General features: G+C 40.3%; 1 protein-coding gene across 1 annotated transcript in view; it reads left to right on the top strand.

Annotated features, from left to right (window-relative positions):
• Window positions 1-17,161, top strand: part of PHEX (phosphate regulating endopeptidase X-linked) — a 214,274-nt gene that overhangs the window by 31,821 nt on the left and 165,292 nt on the right. The window contains exons 4-5 of the mRNA XM_055268323.2: window positions 12,682-12,768; window positions 13,770-13,996. Coding sequence (XP_055124298.1) covers window positions 12,682-12,768; window positions 13,770-13,996 — 314 coding nt within the window. The remainder of the gene's footprint in view (window positions 1-12,681; window positions 12,769-13,769; window positions 13,997-17,161) is intronic.

The following is a 17,161-nucleotide window of genomic DNA, read 5'->3' on the forward strand; positions in this document are numbered from 1 at the left end:
ACCCTGGATATGAAACCCAATACTGAAGAATTAAAATGTCTCATCTCACCCGGAGGTTCAGTTGTCCTTAAAATGCTTTTGGAGTCATTTGGAATAATTTCTATATTGGCTTCTTTCATTTAAATCCAAATATAGCTTCAATATTTCTGACATATTTATTACTTTCCAGAATGGAAATACTAGTTCTTCTGAAGTGGTAGCTATTTAGTTATATTCAATTTTGTTAGTTATGTTTATTTGACTTCAAATTAAGCCAGAGAATATGCAAACACTGCAGAGTCTTCCACAGCCTTACCAAAATGTATACCATATTTCATCAAATCAAAAATATTGTCAACTGTAAGATGCACCATTGTTTCACATGAGCTAAGAAAGAGTAAGCTATTACATGATGCTTTTTTATCACTTGGAATTTTATTTTGTGTTCATTGAAGTTCTTTTAGCCTGACTTAGACATAACTTTTTAAAAATATTTTAACTTTTATTATAGGTTTAGGGGTACATGTGCAGGTTTGTTATATAGGTAAACTTGTGACTTGGGGGTTTGGTGTACAGATTATTTAGTCACCTAGACACTAAGCATAGTACCTGATGGTTGTTTTTTTCTGAACCTCTCCCTCCTCCCACCTTCCACCCTCAAGTAGGCCCCAGTATCTGTTGTTTCCCTCTTTCTGTCCATGTGTTCTCATTATTTAGCTTGCATTTATAAGTGAGAACATGCAGTATTTGGTTTTCTGTTCCTGCATTAGTTGGCTGAGAATAATGGCCTCCAGCTCCATCTATGTTCCTCCAAAGGATGATCTCATTCTTTTTTATGGCTGCATAGTATTCTGTGGTATGTGTACCACATTTTCTTTATGTAGTTCCAGAAAGTTCTCAGGTGATGCCCATGCTGCTGGTTTGGGGACCACACATTTAATAGCTAGGCTTTAGTATGTCTAAGGACATAGTATGTCACTGAAGAAATTCAGTACCTCTCCAGGGTACATGGATGTTTTAATTTTTCTTCCATTTGTATTATTATTTTGATGAAAACGTACATATTGCAAATTTCTTCGCCTTGCATTGGGTAAGTACAAAGAAAGAAAGCAGGAATTTTGTATGTCTGATCTTATGGTACAGGGAGAGAGATTTTTTCCCTTTAAGTTGTTTTATGAGAGATTTGTTCATTTCCTTTTCCTTTGCTTTCTTTCTCAAACTTGGGAAACTTGAATTTATTAGGAAATCTGCATGTAATTGCAGATTAATAACGTACCCATTAATACCACATTAGTTCATCATGATTAATAGCATCTATGTGAATACTTAATGAATTTGTAATGATGGACTATTTGCTTTAAAGCATCAAGAGAACATTCCATGTAAAAAGGCACTACCCGTAACAGGAAAATTAATTATATGCTGGTTGGATACTAGCTTGTCACAGAGAAGATATGTTTGTTTGGAAAGCCTCATTGGTATTGATATTTGCAGTGAGAGGTACTTTTTTAAAACATTCATGAACCTTTTAATTTGTAAAATGAGAAGGAAATTTTATTTTCATGAACAGTTAAAATAGGTGTAGGGACTGATATTTATGAAAGAGAGCAGCACAAACACAAATATGTGCTAATATACTCATAAGTTTGCCTATGTCACTAGGCAGAAAGACTTCCTATAGTGGCCATTTAGATTAAGTTCCAAATTGAACTGCTTCTACTACCTACTGGTCTATTATAAATTCATAAGTTCACTTCTTCAAGGCCCAAGCATTTCTCTTATTTTTATTTTTGAGACAGAGTCTTGCTCTGTCACCAGGCTGGAGTGCTGTGGCGCAATCTCGGCTCACTGCAAGCTCCAACTCCCTGGTTCAAGTGATTTTCCTGCCTCAACCTCCCAAGTAGCTGGGATTATAGGCACGTGCCACCACGCCCAGATAATTTTTGTATTTTTAGTAGAGACAGGGTTTCACTATGTTGGCCAGGATGGTCTCGAATTCCTGACCTCATGATCCGCCTGCCTCGGCCTCCCAAAGTGCTGGGATTACAGGCATGAGCCACCGCACCCGGCCGGCTCAAGCATTTCTTGATACTAATTTTATTTCTTTAGAGAATCATTTGTTTTCTCTATTGTCTTCACTCTAATTCTGTGATGTCAGCAGTCATCATTGTTTATTTCTGTCTTTGCCCTATATCTGAGGAAGTGAAGGTCAAGAAGATTATGTGACTTGCCCAAACCAATCCAGCCATATAATTTGTCCCCCACAGATTATGGGTCTTTCATTTCAAATGTCTCCAGTTTTAACCCCGGCGGAAAGAGTTGCAAGCGCAGAGACTCTGTCCAGCTGGTGCCTTTGAGGAAACCCAAGAAGCCCAGTGTGATTGGAGCTCTGAGTTGGAAGGGAAGAGGGATAAATGACAAAACTGAAGAGAAAGGCGGGGGCCAGAGCATACAGGCTTTGTAGGCCGTGTAAAGATTTTAGACTCTATCCTAGGGCAATGGGAAGGCATTTGTAAATGTCATGTTGAGGGATGCAATGAGCGATATGTTTTGCCAGAGCGTGCTGCTGTCTGTGGAGAGTGGCTTGGAGGAGGTGGCTGACATATGGCGACCAATTCACGCTTTACAGGCCCCATCATGCTGATCTGTTTTCTAGCTTGGTATCCAAACGAAGGTAGAGTTTGACTTCCTTGTTACAGAAAATACCAAGGCATGATTGTTTATCCTTTTCTCTATTTTCTTCTTAGGTCAACATGAGAGATCATTGCTTCTTCTTTGTTGCCCTTGATTTCTTTGAACTTAGGAAGGTATTTCGTCAAGCACCCCCACTCATGGGGCAAAGTCCGCCAGGGAAGTCATGGCAGCTACTGGTGGGCATGGTAGTTAGTACTCGTTCTACCAGCACTTTGCCCCTTTGGGTTCACTGCTTGTGCCAAAGGTGCTGTTGCTTCCCCCCTTTTGGGGGAGAGGATTCTGGATAGAGAAGGAAAGAAAGCCTTAGCCCTAATCACTCACTGTCGGAAACCCAGATCTGGAGGAGCAGTCTCCCTCGACCACACATTGTGGTTTGAACAGCCAGGAATAGAACGCCTCCTTCTCTCACCTCCTCATGGAAGGTGGGAGTGAAAACAGGGGTTAGTTGGGAAGTGGCTTTTTAAACCTATGTTTACAGTGTTTTGATGCCACTTTCATAGACGAGGGAGGAATTGTCTGAAGCTCAGATTTTTTAGGATTTCAGGGATGTGATGTTTATCTCTCTCTTCCTCTCTTGAGGATGTGGTATAAACTGGAATTGAAAATAGATACCTGGCTGGGCATGGTGGCTCATGCATGTAATCCCAACACGTTGGGAGGTTGAGGTGGGTGGATCGCTTGAGTCCAGGAGTTCGAGACCAGCCTGGGCCAGTATGGCGAAACCTCATCTCTACTAAAAATAAAAATTAACCAGGCACTGAGGCACATGCCTGTGGTCCCAGCTACTCAGAAGGCTAAGGCAGGAGAATCGCTTGAGTCCGAGAGGCAGAGGTTGCAGTGAGCCAAGATCGCGCCACTGCACTCCAGCCCGGGCAACAGAGTGAGGCCCTGTCTCGAAAAAAATAAATAAATAAATAAATACCCTGTATGGTATTCTTTCTTTCACTTTGAGAGTCTTTCTGGCATAGTGCTGATATTTTTTCCACTCTTGAATCTGTGAATCAACCCTCACATCAAACCCCTATTGCATTTTATGTTTAAGAAGGGAACTTTTTAAAGCTGAGGTTGGCAGAATTGAGAAACTAACTTAGACCTAAATGGGCCTGTGCAAGGAGAGTGTTTCCAAAACAAAACAAAGTGTTTAGGGTCCTCCTTGAAGAATGTTGACACCGAGTTAAAATGGAGCTGCAGAGTGAGGAAATCAGTAAAGATGGGACAAAAGCTCCTTTTTTGATTTGAGGTAGGGTAGGAAAGGCAGAGGTGGGAATCTGGGCTGGTGATGTTTCCTGGGATTGCAGGCATCAAGAAAGACTGGTGAGTGCTGTTGGTTTAAAGTAGTGGTTCTCAAAGTGTATTCCCCCGACCTGCAGCATCAACATTACCTGGCAATTTGTTAGTAATGCAAAATCCTGGGTCCCACCCCAGACCTACTGAATTAGACACTCAAGTTAAAACACAGCCATTTGTGTTTTAACAAGCTCCCATTTTTTTTTTTTTTTTTTTAATTTTTGAGACGGAGTTTCACTCTTGTCGCCTAGGCTGGAGTGCAATGGCACGGTCTTGGCTCACTGCAACCTCCACCTTCCAGGTTCAAGTGATTCTCCTGCCTCAGCCTCCCGAGTAGCTAGGATTACAGGCACCCACCACCATGCCCAGCTAATTTTTTTGTAATTTTAGTAGAGATGGGGTTTTACCATGTTGGCCAGGCTCGTCTCAAACTCCTGACCTCAGGTGATCTGCCTGCCTCTGCCTCCCACAGTGCCGAGATTACAGGCATGAGCCACCGCGCCTGGCCTAACAAGCTCTCTTTATTATTCCAATGTACCCTCAAATTTAGAAACCACTGGCTTAGACTAGAGCAAAACGTGAGGTCAAGCCTTGAGGACCAGCCAACTTTGTTCTGTTCTAACCTCACCAGGCCTCCTACCTCTGGTTAGGTGCCTTTGAGAGTCTATGTCCCTGGTCAAAAATAGGGTGACAGGGCAAAGGGAGTAGATGGCTCATCACAAAGTCATTCCACCACTGCAAAAAGAAGTTATGATGTAACCAGGGAAGGTCTTTCCTTCAGTTATGGTGGAGAGATCTGTCGGGGAATTCCATGAGGGCATAGCTGCCTCTCGTTTAGCCACTGGGGGCCCATTCTCTCACAGGAAAGCAACTTGCAGAATTTTTCTGGGTATCTGATGGTTGAATTAACAGGAGTCAGAGACCTGAGTCCAAATCCAAGCTGTAACCTTTACTAATTGAGTCTCCTTGGGCAAGTTCCTATAGTTTTCTTGCCTGTAGAATGGAGTTATGATACATGTTTCTTAGGATTGCTGGGGAGGTTAATCGAGGTTATGTATTGATACAATACACCTGGCACAGAGCAGGTGCTTAAAAAATGAACACTGTCTTTACTGGTCCTTGGATGTCTTAGGATTGTTCAGGAAGGACCATTGCAGGGAGTATATAAACACAAACGGCTTTTTCCTTGTAACGTTAAGATGGATAAAATAGGAGGCAGAGGCCAGGTGTGGTGGCTCACATCTGTAACCCCAGTACTTTGGGAGGCCGAGGCAGGCAGATCACTTGAGGCCAGGAGTTTGAAACCAGCCTGGCCAACGTGGTGAAACCCTGACTCTACTAAAAACACAAAAAAATTAGCTGGGCGTGGTGGCACGTGCCCGTAAATCCCAGCTATTCATGAGGTTGAGGTAAAGAATTGCTTGAACCTGGGAGGCAGAGGTTGCAGTGAGCTGAGATCATGCCACTGCACTCCAGCCTGGGTGGCAGGGTGAGACTCTGTCTCAAATAGGAGGGAGAAAATATATAAATACTTAGAGTTAGTAGTAAAAATGCTATACGAAAAAACTGAGGATAGATTTATTTTAAACCTCAAGTTTGGCACAGACCTTACATGGAATTATCTGCTAAGATACAAAATATCTAAATAGGAAAGCTATTTATATTGAGTTAAAACATCAGATTGGCAGATTCATTGTAATGTTATGCTATCAAAGAATAATGCTAAAATTGAAATTATTTTGAAGTATAACCTTGATAATAAGTATAATTCTTATAAATTCACTTATAAGTGAACATAATAAAAGAGTTACCTTCTCTTAGAGTTTTGTAGTATCTGGCAATTTTATATAATTACATTCATTTTGGACAAAGAAGTCTTTTGTGTTAACAGGGACATTTTTGTGTTATTTGGTAACCCATGATTTAGATTGATTTAGAGGATTTTAATCCCCTTAAAATCATCTCTGCACCTTTTTCTTAAGCTGATGCTAACCAACAATTATCATTTATAAGATCATAAAAAATGAACAGAGAAAATAATTCTGACAGCTTCTATCCCTATATTTAGGTGGGAGTTTTCTAGAGGAATGAGAAATATCAGCTCCTATTGGCTTTTCAGTATGTCAAACAGATTCAGTTAATCCCATGCTTGACTGGCCGTGGGGCTGAGGAACTGCCAAGCTGAGTGTCACACAATTCATGTGAAAATATATGAGAGTTACGGGATCCACGGACCATGACTTAGTTAACTTGAATTTTATTTTTTAATGAGAATAACAATAAGCTTTGCATGCTGATTTAGAGTCTGTAGGTTTAACTGCATAAGGGTTTAATACCTTTAATACCCATGCAATGTGAGTTAGAAAAATGAAAATTTTCAGTATAGTAAATAAACTGAGGAGCCTGGAAACCAAATTGAAATCTGTAGCCTAGAAAATCAACAAGGGCTAAAAATAGTAGGATTAGAGGCAGCATTCAACCATAGACCATCCAAAGGTGGTTTTTAAGTACCACCAAAGGAGAAAGCAGGCCATTCAATAATAAGTTTTAAAAAAATGTAGGTTTGGAGAACATTCTGTTCATTATGTAGATGTGGAAGCTTAAAGTATAGATTTGGTTTTCCAGAGTTTTAATTTTTCACATTCTTTCTTCGACCAGAATCAGAGGGCACTCCCTCTGAGAAATGTTACCACATTCTGCATGAAATTGAGAATTTACCTTGGTGACATTGATGTGAAGATTTTAGAATGCAATTGCTGGCCAGGTGTAGTGGCTCATGCCTGTAATCCCAGCACTATGGGAGGCTGAGTTGGGAGGATCACTTGAGACCAGGAATCCAAGACCAGCCTGGGCAATATAGTGAGACCCCATCTCTATAAAAATAAAACAACTAGCCACAGCGTGGTGGTGTGCACCTATAGTCCTAGCTACTTGGGAGGCTGAGGTGAGAGGATGGCTTGGGCCCAGGAGGTTGAGGCTTCAGTGAGCTATGATTATGCCTCTGTTCTCCAGTCTGGGTGACAGCACAAGACCCTGTCTCTAAAAGTACCCATTAAGCAAATCAAGCAAATGGCTCCAGGATTCACTGGTCTCTTAGCAAACAGCCAGAGGACCCCTTTTAGAATAGACACATGGAAATATTGCAGGGTCAGGAGAAAGAACCCAAAGGAGGGTGTTTTTTAAGTGTTCCTGTGCTCCTGAGCCACTTCATTCAAATGTCAGCTCAACATCAAGGTTCTTGGTAGGTTTTTGCTCATAGGCCTAAAACTTTGCATATGTGGAGTTTTTGAAAAATGTATTAGGTGGATATGTCTTAGATATTGTAGAAACTTTAAATGATTGGCCTGAGCTGCAGATGGCTGTTATGAACTCTTGACTAAGCATGGTACTGTAAAATCCTCAAGGGCCTCATCCTTCCTTTGGAATTTCCTTTTTGTATTCTAGAGCACTCAACAAATGTCCTGTCTGAGCAGCAGAATTGAATTGAGTAGGATTGATAGTCCTCTCTCAGCTTCCGAGCATAACTAAGTATTTTTTTTTCTCTCCAGTGTAGAAGAGCAGGGCATTGGGAATGGATGGTAAAGCTGAGACAATTGATGAAAATAAAACTTAGGTACCCTTAAAACTGGCGTTCATGAAAACAGATGAAGTCTTGGATTTCATTGTATGATATAGGACTGAGATGTGAAAAAAAAGAGATGGTGGTGTTAGTATGATCAGGGCATTGCTGATTGTAAAAAGAGATAATAAAAGTAGTCAATCCAGCTTCTCATAGTTCTTTTTCAATTGGATGAAAGTCTCTCTCAGACTTTCCTTGTTAGGAATTCAACTCAGCGAACATTCACTAAGCACCAGCCATGCCAAGCTCTGGGTCCTGGGTGTTCAAAGATGAATGTGACCCAGCCCCTGCCCAAAAGAGTATTCAATCTAATGGAACATAGCCATTGTTAATGCCAATGTTTTATACCAAAAGTATTTCTTGGTGATATTATTTGAGGCCCAATGACCAAAAATATCTTTATTATTAAAATTCTCACATGTTTCATCCCCTTTGAGGCTAGGCTTGGGTTACAAAGGCATGGTTGTCCACACCATGGTCAAAAACAAATTTTAGATGGACTGTAGATCTAAATGTGAAACAATAAAGATTTTAGAAGAAAATGTAAACCGTCACCGGGTGCGGTGGCTCATGTCTGTAATCTCAGCACTTTGGGAGGCCAAGGCGGGTAGACCACCTGAGGTCAGGAGTTCGAGACCAGCCTGACCAACATGGTGAAACCCCGTCTCTACTAAAAATACAGGCTGGGCATGGTGGCTCATTCCTGTAATTCCAGCACTTTGGGAGGCTGAGGCGGGTGGATCACCTGAAGTCAGGAGTTTGAGACCAGCCTGGCTAACATGTGAAACCCCACCTCTACTAATAATACAAAAAGTTAGCTGGGCATGGTGGCACGTGCCTGTAGTCTCAGCTACTTGTGAGGCTGAGGCAGGAGAATCGCTTGAACCTGGGAGGTGGAGGTTGCAGTGAGCCGAGATCCTGCCACTGCACTCCAGCCTGGCGACAGAGCGAGACTCCGTCTCAAAACAAGCAAACACACAAAAACAAAAAACAAAAAATAGCTGGGCGTGGTGGCATGTGTCTGTAATCCCAGCTACTTGAGAGGCTGAGGTAGGAGAATCGCGTGAACCTGGGAGGTGGAGATTGCAGTGAGCTGAGATCGAGCCACTACACTCCAGCCTGGGCGATAGAGCAAGACTCCATCTCAAAAAAAAAAAAAGAAAATAAAATGTAGACTGTCTTCATGAGTTTAGGATAGGCAGAGATTTCTTGAACAGGACACTAAATATGGTAACCATGGAGGAAAAAAATGGAGAAGTTGAACTAAAATAATTTCAGTTTATTACAAGATACCATTAAAAATGAAATCTATGTAATGGGATATTTTATAATATATTCAAAAAGGACTTGTATGTAGAATATAGAAAGCACTTCTACAAATCAATAACAAAAAGGTAGATTAGTCTATAAATATGTGATACAGACTTGAATAAGTATTTTACCGTAGAGGATGTTAATTTTCTTGGTTGGGGGTAGTGATTGGAAGGGAGCACAAGGGGCTTCTGGGGTTCCAGTAATAATGCTGATTACTTGAGTGTGTTAACTTTGTGAACATTCTACATTATGATCTGTGTACTTTTCTATATGTTGTATTATTTGTGTACTTTTCTGTACTTTCACTGGAAAAGTTTACATAAAAAAAGAAAATGCTTTGTTGTCCAGGATGAAGAATGTGAGCAAAATATTTTTGGAGGTTAACACTGATTGCAAAATATGTCTCCCCATTTAGAATTGCCTCTACTATAGAAGTAGAGGAAATGTTGAGAGCATGGGGCTTTGCAGGGTGGCTAGAGCAGGTCCAGTTTGTGAAATAGTCCTACACACAGCCTGGCAGTGTCTCAGGTTAGCATAAGTCTTTTGGCCACCAATATCCTGAGAAGCAAGCAGGAGAACAAACACAGTTATGGAGGAAGCACTAGAAACAAGCTTGATTACTTGACAGATTTGTATAGGGCGAATTCTGTCTGTAATCCTGTTTAAGTCACCACTTACTGATCCCCGTTATCATGTGCCCAGACACCGAGATGGGGGCTTTCTGTGCATTAAAAATTTTAAATCCTCAGCACAATCCTGGGAAGCATGTACTGTTATTATTTGACTTTACAGATAAAGAAACTGGGACTTAGAGGGATTAAATAACTCGCTCGAATTCCAGCTAGCAAGTTGCAGCAAGCTGCAACTGGAACCCATGTCTGTGTGATTCCAAAGCACCCCCTTCCCACATGTCTATTAAGTTGCCTTTAAAAAAAAATTATTTGATGGAATATAGTGAGAAGAAAAATACTTAATATATACTTAGTGTTCAAATTTGATGATCAGAAGAACTTCTCAAACCAATTTTAAAGTCTGAGGTTTGCTGTGCTATAGTTTTTTTTTTTTTTTTTTTTTTTTTGGAAACACAGTCTCATTCTGTTGCCCAGGCTGGAGTGCAGTGGCAAGATCTTGGCTCACTGTAACCTCTGCCTCCTGGGTTCAAGCGATTCTCCTGCCTCAGCCTCCCGAGTAGCTGGGACTACAGGTATGCACCACCATACCCGGCTAATTTTTGTATTATTAGTAGAGGTGGGGTTTCACCATATTGGCCAGGCTGGTCTCAAACTCCTGACCTTGTGATCTGCCCGCCTCGGCCTCCCAAAGTGCTGAGATTACAGGCGTGAGCCACCGCGCCTGGCCTGCAGTTTTATGAACTGCAGTTGTCCTTTGCAGTTGTAAGGTGCTAAGAAATACCTGGGTGGGGTGGGGGTGGGGATTGAGAAATCCTCCAATAAACAACACAGGCTATGATTGAAATGCCCCTGTATGGGTGACCCATGAGCCTTTCTCAATGCTTTGGGGACATTTTAATAACCTGAGTAATTACCTGTGGTAGGCAGGCTTTGTTTTCTACTCATTAATAACTCTCCAGGCTACATTTTATTCTTCTTACTGCTAATTCACATGCAGAGATACATAAAATGGATGCTGTCAACTGATTGCCACGTCACTGTCTGCATATTAATGTTCTCCTGTCTGCTTGGGCTCCGAGAGAAGGAAAGAAGAGAAGGAAAGGGTATGGCAAGGAACTTGTGATAGCCAAATCTGTTTTAAAAGCCAAATTCTTATACAGAAACCAGAATTTTGACATATACAAATTATTGATATTCATCCATGGTTAGTGTTTTGGGATTGCCCTATTTAGCATATGCTGGTCCTCTTTTTCCCTCCTTGTGATAGATAGCATGGCTTGGAAGCAGACACAGGTAAATATTTAATGCTTTTAGTTCTTTTTGCTCCTGTGGCTTGTTTGGCCCTTAGGGCATTCATGTTTTTTAGCCCGTGGAGTGTTTATAGCATCAGAACATCATCACAACCCTAAATGAAATTTGGATTATTTACTTCTAAGTATGTTTCCCAAATAGTCTAATGACTGTGTAAGCAATATAGTGGAAGGGTACAGGAGCCGATTTGAATGGAAATATATGTGGATATGGGTTTAGATCTGTTTATTAAAAAAAAATCTCCTTTAAAAAATCCTTGGGGACCTGGCGCGGTGGCTCACGCCTGTAATCCCAGCACTTTGGGAGGCCAAGGCAGGTAGATCACCTGAGGTCAGGCGTTTGAGACCAGCCTGGCCGACATGTGAAACTCCATCTCTACTAAAAATACAAAAAATTAGCCGAGTGTGGTGGTGTGCACCTGTAATCCCAGCTACTCAGGAGGCTGAGACAGGAGAATTGCTTGAACACGGGAGGCAGAAGCTGCAGTGAGCTGAGATCATGTCACTGCACTCCAGCCTGGGTGACAGAGTGATACTCTGTCTCAAAAAAAAAAAAAATCCTTGGGGCTAGTTATCTTGATTTTATTATTATGATGATACACAAGAAAGAAAACACCAAACAAGCTGAAATAATTGAAAATACTCACATCCAACCCAATTTAATTTATTTCGCTAGAATCTATCTAGTTATATGGACTCGTTTTAGGTACAGGTGTTTATTTTTAAAAAACTAGACAGGAGCTCTGGGTTGCATTTTTTTTTTTTGAACTGTAGAACTTCTAGTTTAGAAGTAAGATTCCTCTTCAGGAGATATACAATTATTTATTAACTTAATTAGTGCCGTACATTTTGTCTTGAAGCTATTCAGAGTATTATAGGAACATCTGTTGTACTGTGATTATGATGGCTGCTGGGCTGTTTCCCCAAATGCCTTGACAAGGCAGTTTGACATAGTTTGGTGAAGGCAGTGCCCTGGTGCTGCGGTCACCATAGGGATTTTTCATCTTGGCTTCATGTTGGTAGATTGATACTCTCAAGTACGTTCAAGGTTCTCTTTTTCGGGAGAGGGTTGTTTTCATTGAGTCCTGGCTTTCCTCTTTCCTTATTTAATGAAATAGTGACAACTATCATTTTCTACCTTCAAACATTATTATTAGTGATTTTATAAATAGAAAATTATTTTCCAGGTGGGCCTGTGTCTGTGCTGGCAACCATTGTATACACACGGACTCTTTTAGATGTCTAGGACTTTGCATGTGTAAACGGGCAAGTTTTCAGGCAATTCGGGTAGGTTTTCCAATCTCGTCTCTCCATTTCCTGTCTAAAGAACCTCTTCCATGTCCACAACATGTTTATTCAACAATGGATAAAACTTCTAATGGGAAATTTCTTCCGGGTGACCTCCCTGAGAGGCTGGGCTGTGGAGAAATCTTAAGAAACACAACCCTGATGAAATTGGCTCCATTGAGAATATTACTTGGTCCAGGAACAAGGGACAGAATTCAGTTATTTTTGATTCTTGAATAAATGAATTCTGTTTCCTTTTGTGTAGGTGGCGGAAGAAATTAACCCCTGTAGAACACCCATTCTCAGTTGGAAATTAAACCTTTGGTTTCTTTTGAGTTAAGAGTGCCCTGAATAAGAGAATGTAAAATTGTTTTTATTTGAACCTCATGCCACTTGGAATCTGTTCTGTTGTCTGCGTATCTTTGAAAGATTTGTCTTTTCCAGGGTTGTCTGTCTTTATATTTAATTTTCTGGAGGTTGGAATTGTGATTATCAAATGACTTCCAACTTGGCACCACATGTGGGTGGATACTAATGAATCCTTTCTTAACCTTCCCAGAACTGTTGGAGAAATCAATCAGTAGAAGGCGGGACACTGAAGCCATACAGAAAGCCAAAATCCTTTATTCATCCTGCATGAATGAGAGTGAGTGATGAAGAAAACTAAATAAAATATTTACCATCCCTATCCTTTAGAGTTCTATTAATGTTTTAATATATTGTTTGAGGAAGAAGAGAACTACTAAGAATTCTATTAATGTTTAAAGGTCTTAAAGGAATGGTTGTCAAAGACTGGATTTTGACTAGTCCCATCTTAGTTAATGTTGTTACTGGCTTGGTGGAGAAAATCTTATTTATATGAGTTGGATTCTTTGGGTATCATTTACTCCCTGAGAAACTTAGACAAAGTCAGCAGGGCAAACTCCACTGTATCTGGTACAGAATCCAGAAGCCAGGTCAAGTCTGGCTTGAGAAAGAGACTGGGAGGGAGTGTACGTACTGGAGCCTAGAGAAATCCAGATTCCCAGGCATGCCAGGTTCCTGTGTCAGCCTAACAGGCATCTTTGTTGGGTCCTTAGCCCTGTCTCAATATCTTGGGTCTGATTGGAATCAGAACAGATACTGGCCACTTGAACTGGTCTGCCTTGTCAAGGCCACTGCAGGAAGAAGCCAGTGCCTGTGGGAAGTGTGTCAACTGGTCTAGGATTTGGGGTATCATGTGGTGAGCTAGAAAAGAGCAATAAAAGACAGGAATCTGAAGCATCACTTCTTCTTCACTGGGTAGTGATTGGCTTTATTGAGGCACTCCTTTAGTTAGGGTTGTACCTTAGTCCCACCACGTATTATTCATTGGCTGGGTTCCATGTAGAGAATCCATGTTTATTGTAGTGAATATCCAGCAGTTTCCCTGGTCAGCTCTCCTGGCAAGAACACTAGGTGTTGACAGTCACATTGAAGCGTGGATCGTAGGTAGTTCTGTCTCTGTGATTATGCTCATCCCACCCCACCTCTTTTACCTACTCCCTAACAGCTGAAATTTTAAGTTGGAGCCTTATGGGAACTTTGTCTTGAGAAGATGCACTTGAATTCGAGTGTACTGATCCAGTTTGCAATTCTAACTTTCTCTTCATATCTGTTCCCTTTCAGAAGCAATTGAAAAAGCAGATGCCAAGCCACTGCTACACATCCTACGGCATTCACCTTTCCGCTGGCCTGTGCTTGAATCTAATATTGGCCCTGAAGGGGTTTGGTCAGAGAGAAAGTTCAGCCTTCTGCAGACTCTTGCAACGTTTCGTGGTCAATACAGCAATTCTGTGTTCATCCGTTTGTATGTGTCCCCTGATGACAAAGCATCCAATGAACATATCTTGAAGGTATAATGAGGACCCATTCATCTTCTTTGCTCAGTCCTAGATTAGCCTTTTGGGATGCCATCCTGGGGAAAGAGACTCATGCTGCCTTAGTGAAATAATAACATAAAACACTTTTATTGAATAGTAGAATCTAGAATATTCCCTTTTCCTGGCTTTGCAGAATGTAGACCATTACTACACAAGTTTTGTAAGCCTTTTGGAAAACTAGTGAATTAGTTTCAAGTGATCTGTGATCTGGCCCTCATATGCCTGCTCTGAGCAAGCCTAGGGTTCCGAAATTCCAGTGGGAAGGGGACTGCAGGTCTCCTGTTGTTAGCAGAGATTTCGTGAGCCCTGCTCTTGTCCTTGCCTCCTCATTCCCTTGATAGAGGAGAAAACACGTGCCATGATTTTTTGTTCCTCTTTCACTAACATTTTCTTGTGCACACACCTAAATTTTAGTTATCAACTTCACTCTGAATCTCTCCTCCCTCCTTTCCAAAGATACAGCAAAACTTGTTCTGTTCCAAGTGCTTGGTTGCGTTTTCTGTTGGAAGACTAACCATGTCTTCCATAAAGCAATGGGCCACGTGGACATACCCTGAGGCAGATCACATTGGTAAAATCAGGAGGCTGTCAGAAAACTACCAACAGCTAAAGACTCACCAATGAAAGAGCTATGCAAGAATTCAAATAACATTCGTCAAATAGTTTTGTGCTTTGATCCTGCTGGGTTTTGTTTTGTTTTGCTTCCACAGTTACTTTGACTGATAATGAAAATGTTATTGCATGACTGATTTTCTCCCCAATTCTGTCCTTAGTCAAATCAGAAAATATTAATGAAATATTGATACTCAAATTGTAGACATGTATTGCCCTCACCTCATGCAATTTAACCTTCTAAAATCCAAATCTTAAAGTTCATCGTTTGATTGAAGCTGGTCATCATTTGATCAGAGATTGGCACATTTTTTGGGTACAGGGCCAGATAATACATATTTTAGGGTTTGCAGGCCGTCTGGTCTCTGTTGCAACTACTTAATTCTGCCATTGTGTCTGGGAAAGCAACTGTAGACAACAAAGGTATGGCTGTATGGTGGGCTGGCCCAGTGGCTGTAGTTTTCTCTCCTCTAGGTTAGACAATGGAATTCTCAGTAAAAATCTTTGGTCATTGAAAGGACTCCCCTCTACTCAGGAGGAAATTCTGAGTTTCAGAGACAACTGTGTTTCTATGTTTGGTGATGAAATGAGCCATCTTCTAATGCTATCAGGATAAGATGTGCTATGTAAGACACAATGATGATAATGACTCAACTGATCTCTGTGTTGTGTTGATACATCACTCATTTTTTGAAACTAGGTTTTAAGACTATCATTATCAATTCCAGAACTATTATGATGTTCTTTCAAACACCTTAAGTGGTGTTTTGAAGTAAGCTGAAGGCTGTTTTCCAAACTTAAGTTTAAGTTTATACATTCTGTTGAGTGATAGAAGATCTTGATTCACACACAGATGAATAATTGCAAATGGTAGCCATTTTATTATCTTTCTCACCTATTTCTGGATCTACTCAATTGAATTTATTTCTTTAAACTTTTTATTACTAAAATGTGGTACAAAATTAAAGAATAGAATAATAAACTCCCATGTATCCATCAACCCAGCTTCAACAACTCTCAACCTTCTGCTGTTATGTTGCTTTCTGCGGTTATGTTTTAATCTAGACCCCTCCTTTTTTGGGAGGTGGCTAGAACATTTTATAGCAAATTAAAAATATATCATTGCACGGTAAATACTTCAGTGCTTAGCTAGTGGAAAGGACTATTATCACAACCAAAAAGATGATCATAATTCCATAATTAACCTCTAGTAACTAGTTAATTTTCAATTTTTCTGATTGTCTTAAACATGTCCTTAAAAAAAAAAAAAAAAAAGTTGGTCTTTGATTCAATCTCCAAATAAGAATCACAGGTGAACTTAGTTGATATGTCTGTTTTACTCCACAAGGGATCCCCCTATTTTTGTTTTTTAAACCACATTTATTTGTTGAAGAAACTGGAGTATTTGTCCTGTAAACTGTCTTACATTCTGAATTTGACTGTTTTCAGGGAAATCTAGTAGCTGACAAAAGTTGTTGTTTATAGGAGAATCACAGCTTAAAAATGCTGAAGAAATAATAGGAAGCTATCTATTTAAAAAAAAAAATCCCTAAGGAAAGGATGGATCTAGGCAATTATCATCAATGGCTGCTAAAAGCATTAGGTAAATGGTTGATTGGGAAATTCATGATAGAGAGATCAGACCAGTATCACCTGAACCCTAATATCAATGATAGCATTGCTAAAAGTGGGGCAACCAGATATTGTGTGCCTCCTGGTATCAGTAGGAAGTGCACACTATCACCAGTGATGTTGTCGTGCCCCCACAATTGAGCCTCTAGTTTTAATAGGAGCTTACAGAAAACATGGGGAATAGGGAAACATGGTAACCAATTTTTAATGGCTTGCCTTGTATACTTGATATTAAATTAAACTGATCCTAGAAACACTAAAATGTCAATGATAGAATACTTTCCAAATGTAAGGAGGCACCCATGTACTTATTATTGCTCTCTTTTGTCAAGATGGCAGCTTGTTCCAAACTGGCGTTTGAACATTGTTTGGCATTTGAGTGCGGCAAATGTTTGCTTAAGTTCTGTTCCTGTTTGTACCATTTTCCATGACTGAATATTCACACATCTGAACTAATTGCCTTCCCTCAGATATAATATAATTATAGTCTTCCTGATGACACATTGACAAGAGTTCGAGCATGTATCTGGAGGTGGTAGGAGAAGCTTTATTCTGAGAGCTGCATGAAACCCAATGAACCTGATAACAAAAATTAGCGTACTGGTGGCTGCCAAAGTTGTAGAATTTGCAAGTGTTGCTTTTTTATTCATTTAAAAATAGTTAAAACTATAAAAGACTAAATCTAATTGGATGAACATTTGGAGCCCCCCGCCCCTTACAGGGTTTGTGGAACATAGTTTGAAAACTACTGGTATAGTTAAAAAAAAAAAAAAAAAAAAAAAAAAGAATAGGCTTTGGTATTTAGAAGACTGAGGTTTGCAGTTTAGCTTTGTGATTTACTCACTGAATATCCTTGTGCAAATTATTTCACCTCCCTGATTTCACTTTTCCCAT

This window comes from Symphalangus syndactylus, chromosome X (assembly GCF_028878055.3).
Source record: "Symphalangus syndactylus isolate Jambi chromosome X, NHGRI_mSymSyn1-v2.1_pri, whole genome shotgun sequence".
Lineage (NCBI taxonomy): Eukaryota > Metazoa > Chordata > Mammalia > Primates > Hylobatidae > Symphalangus > Symphalangus syndactylus.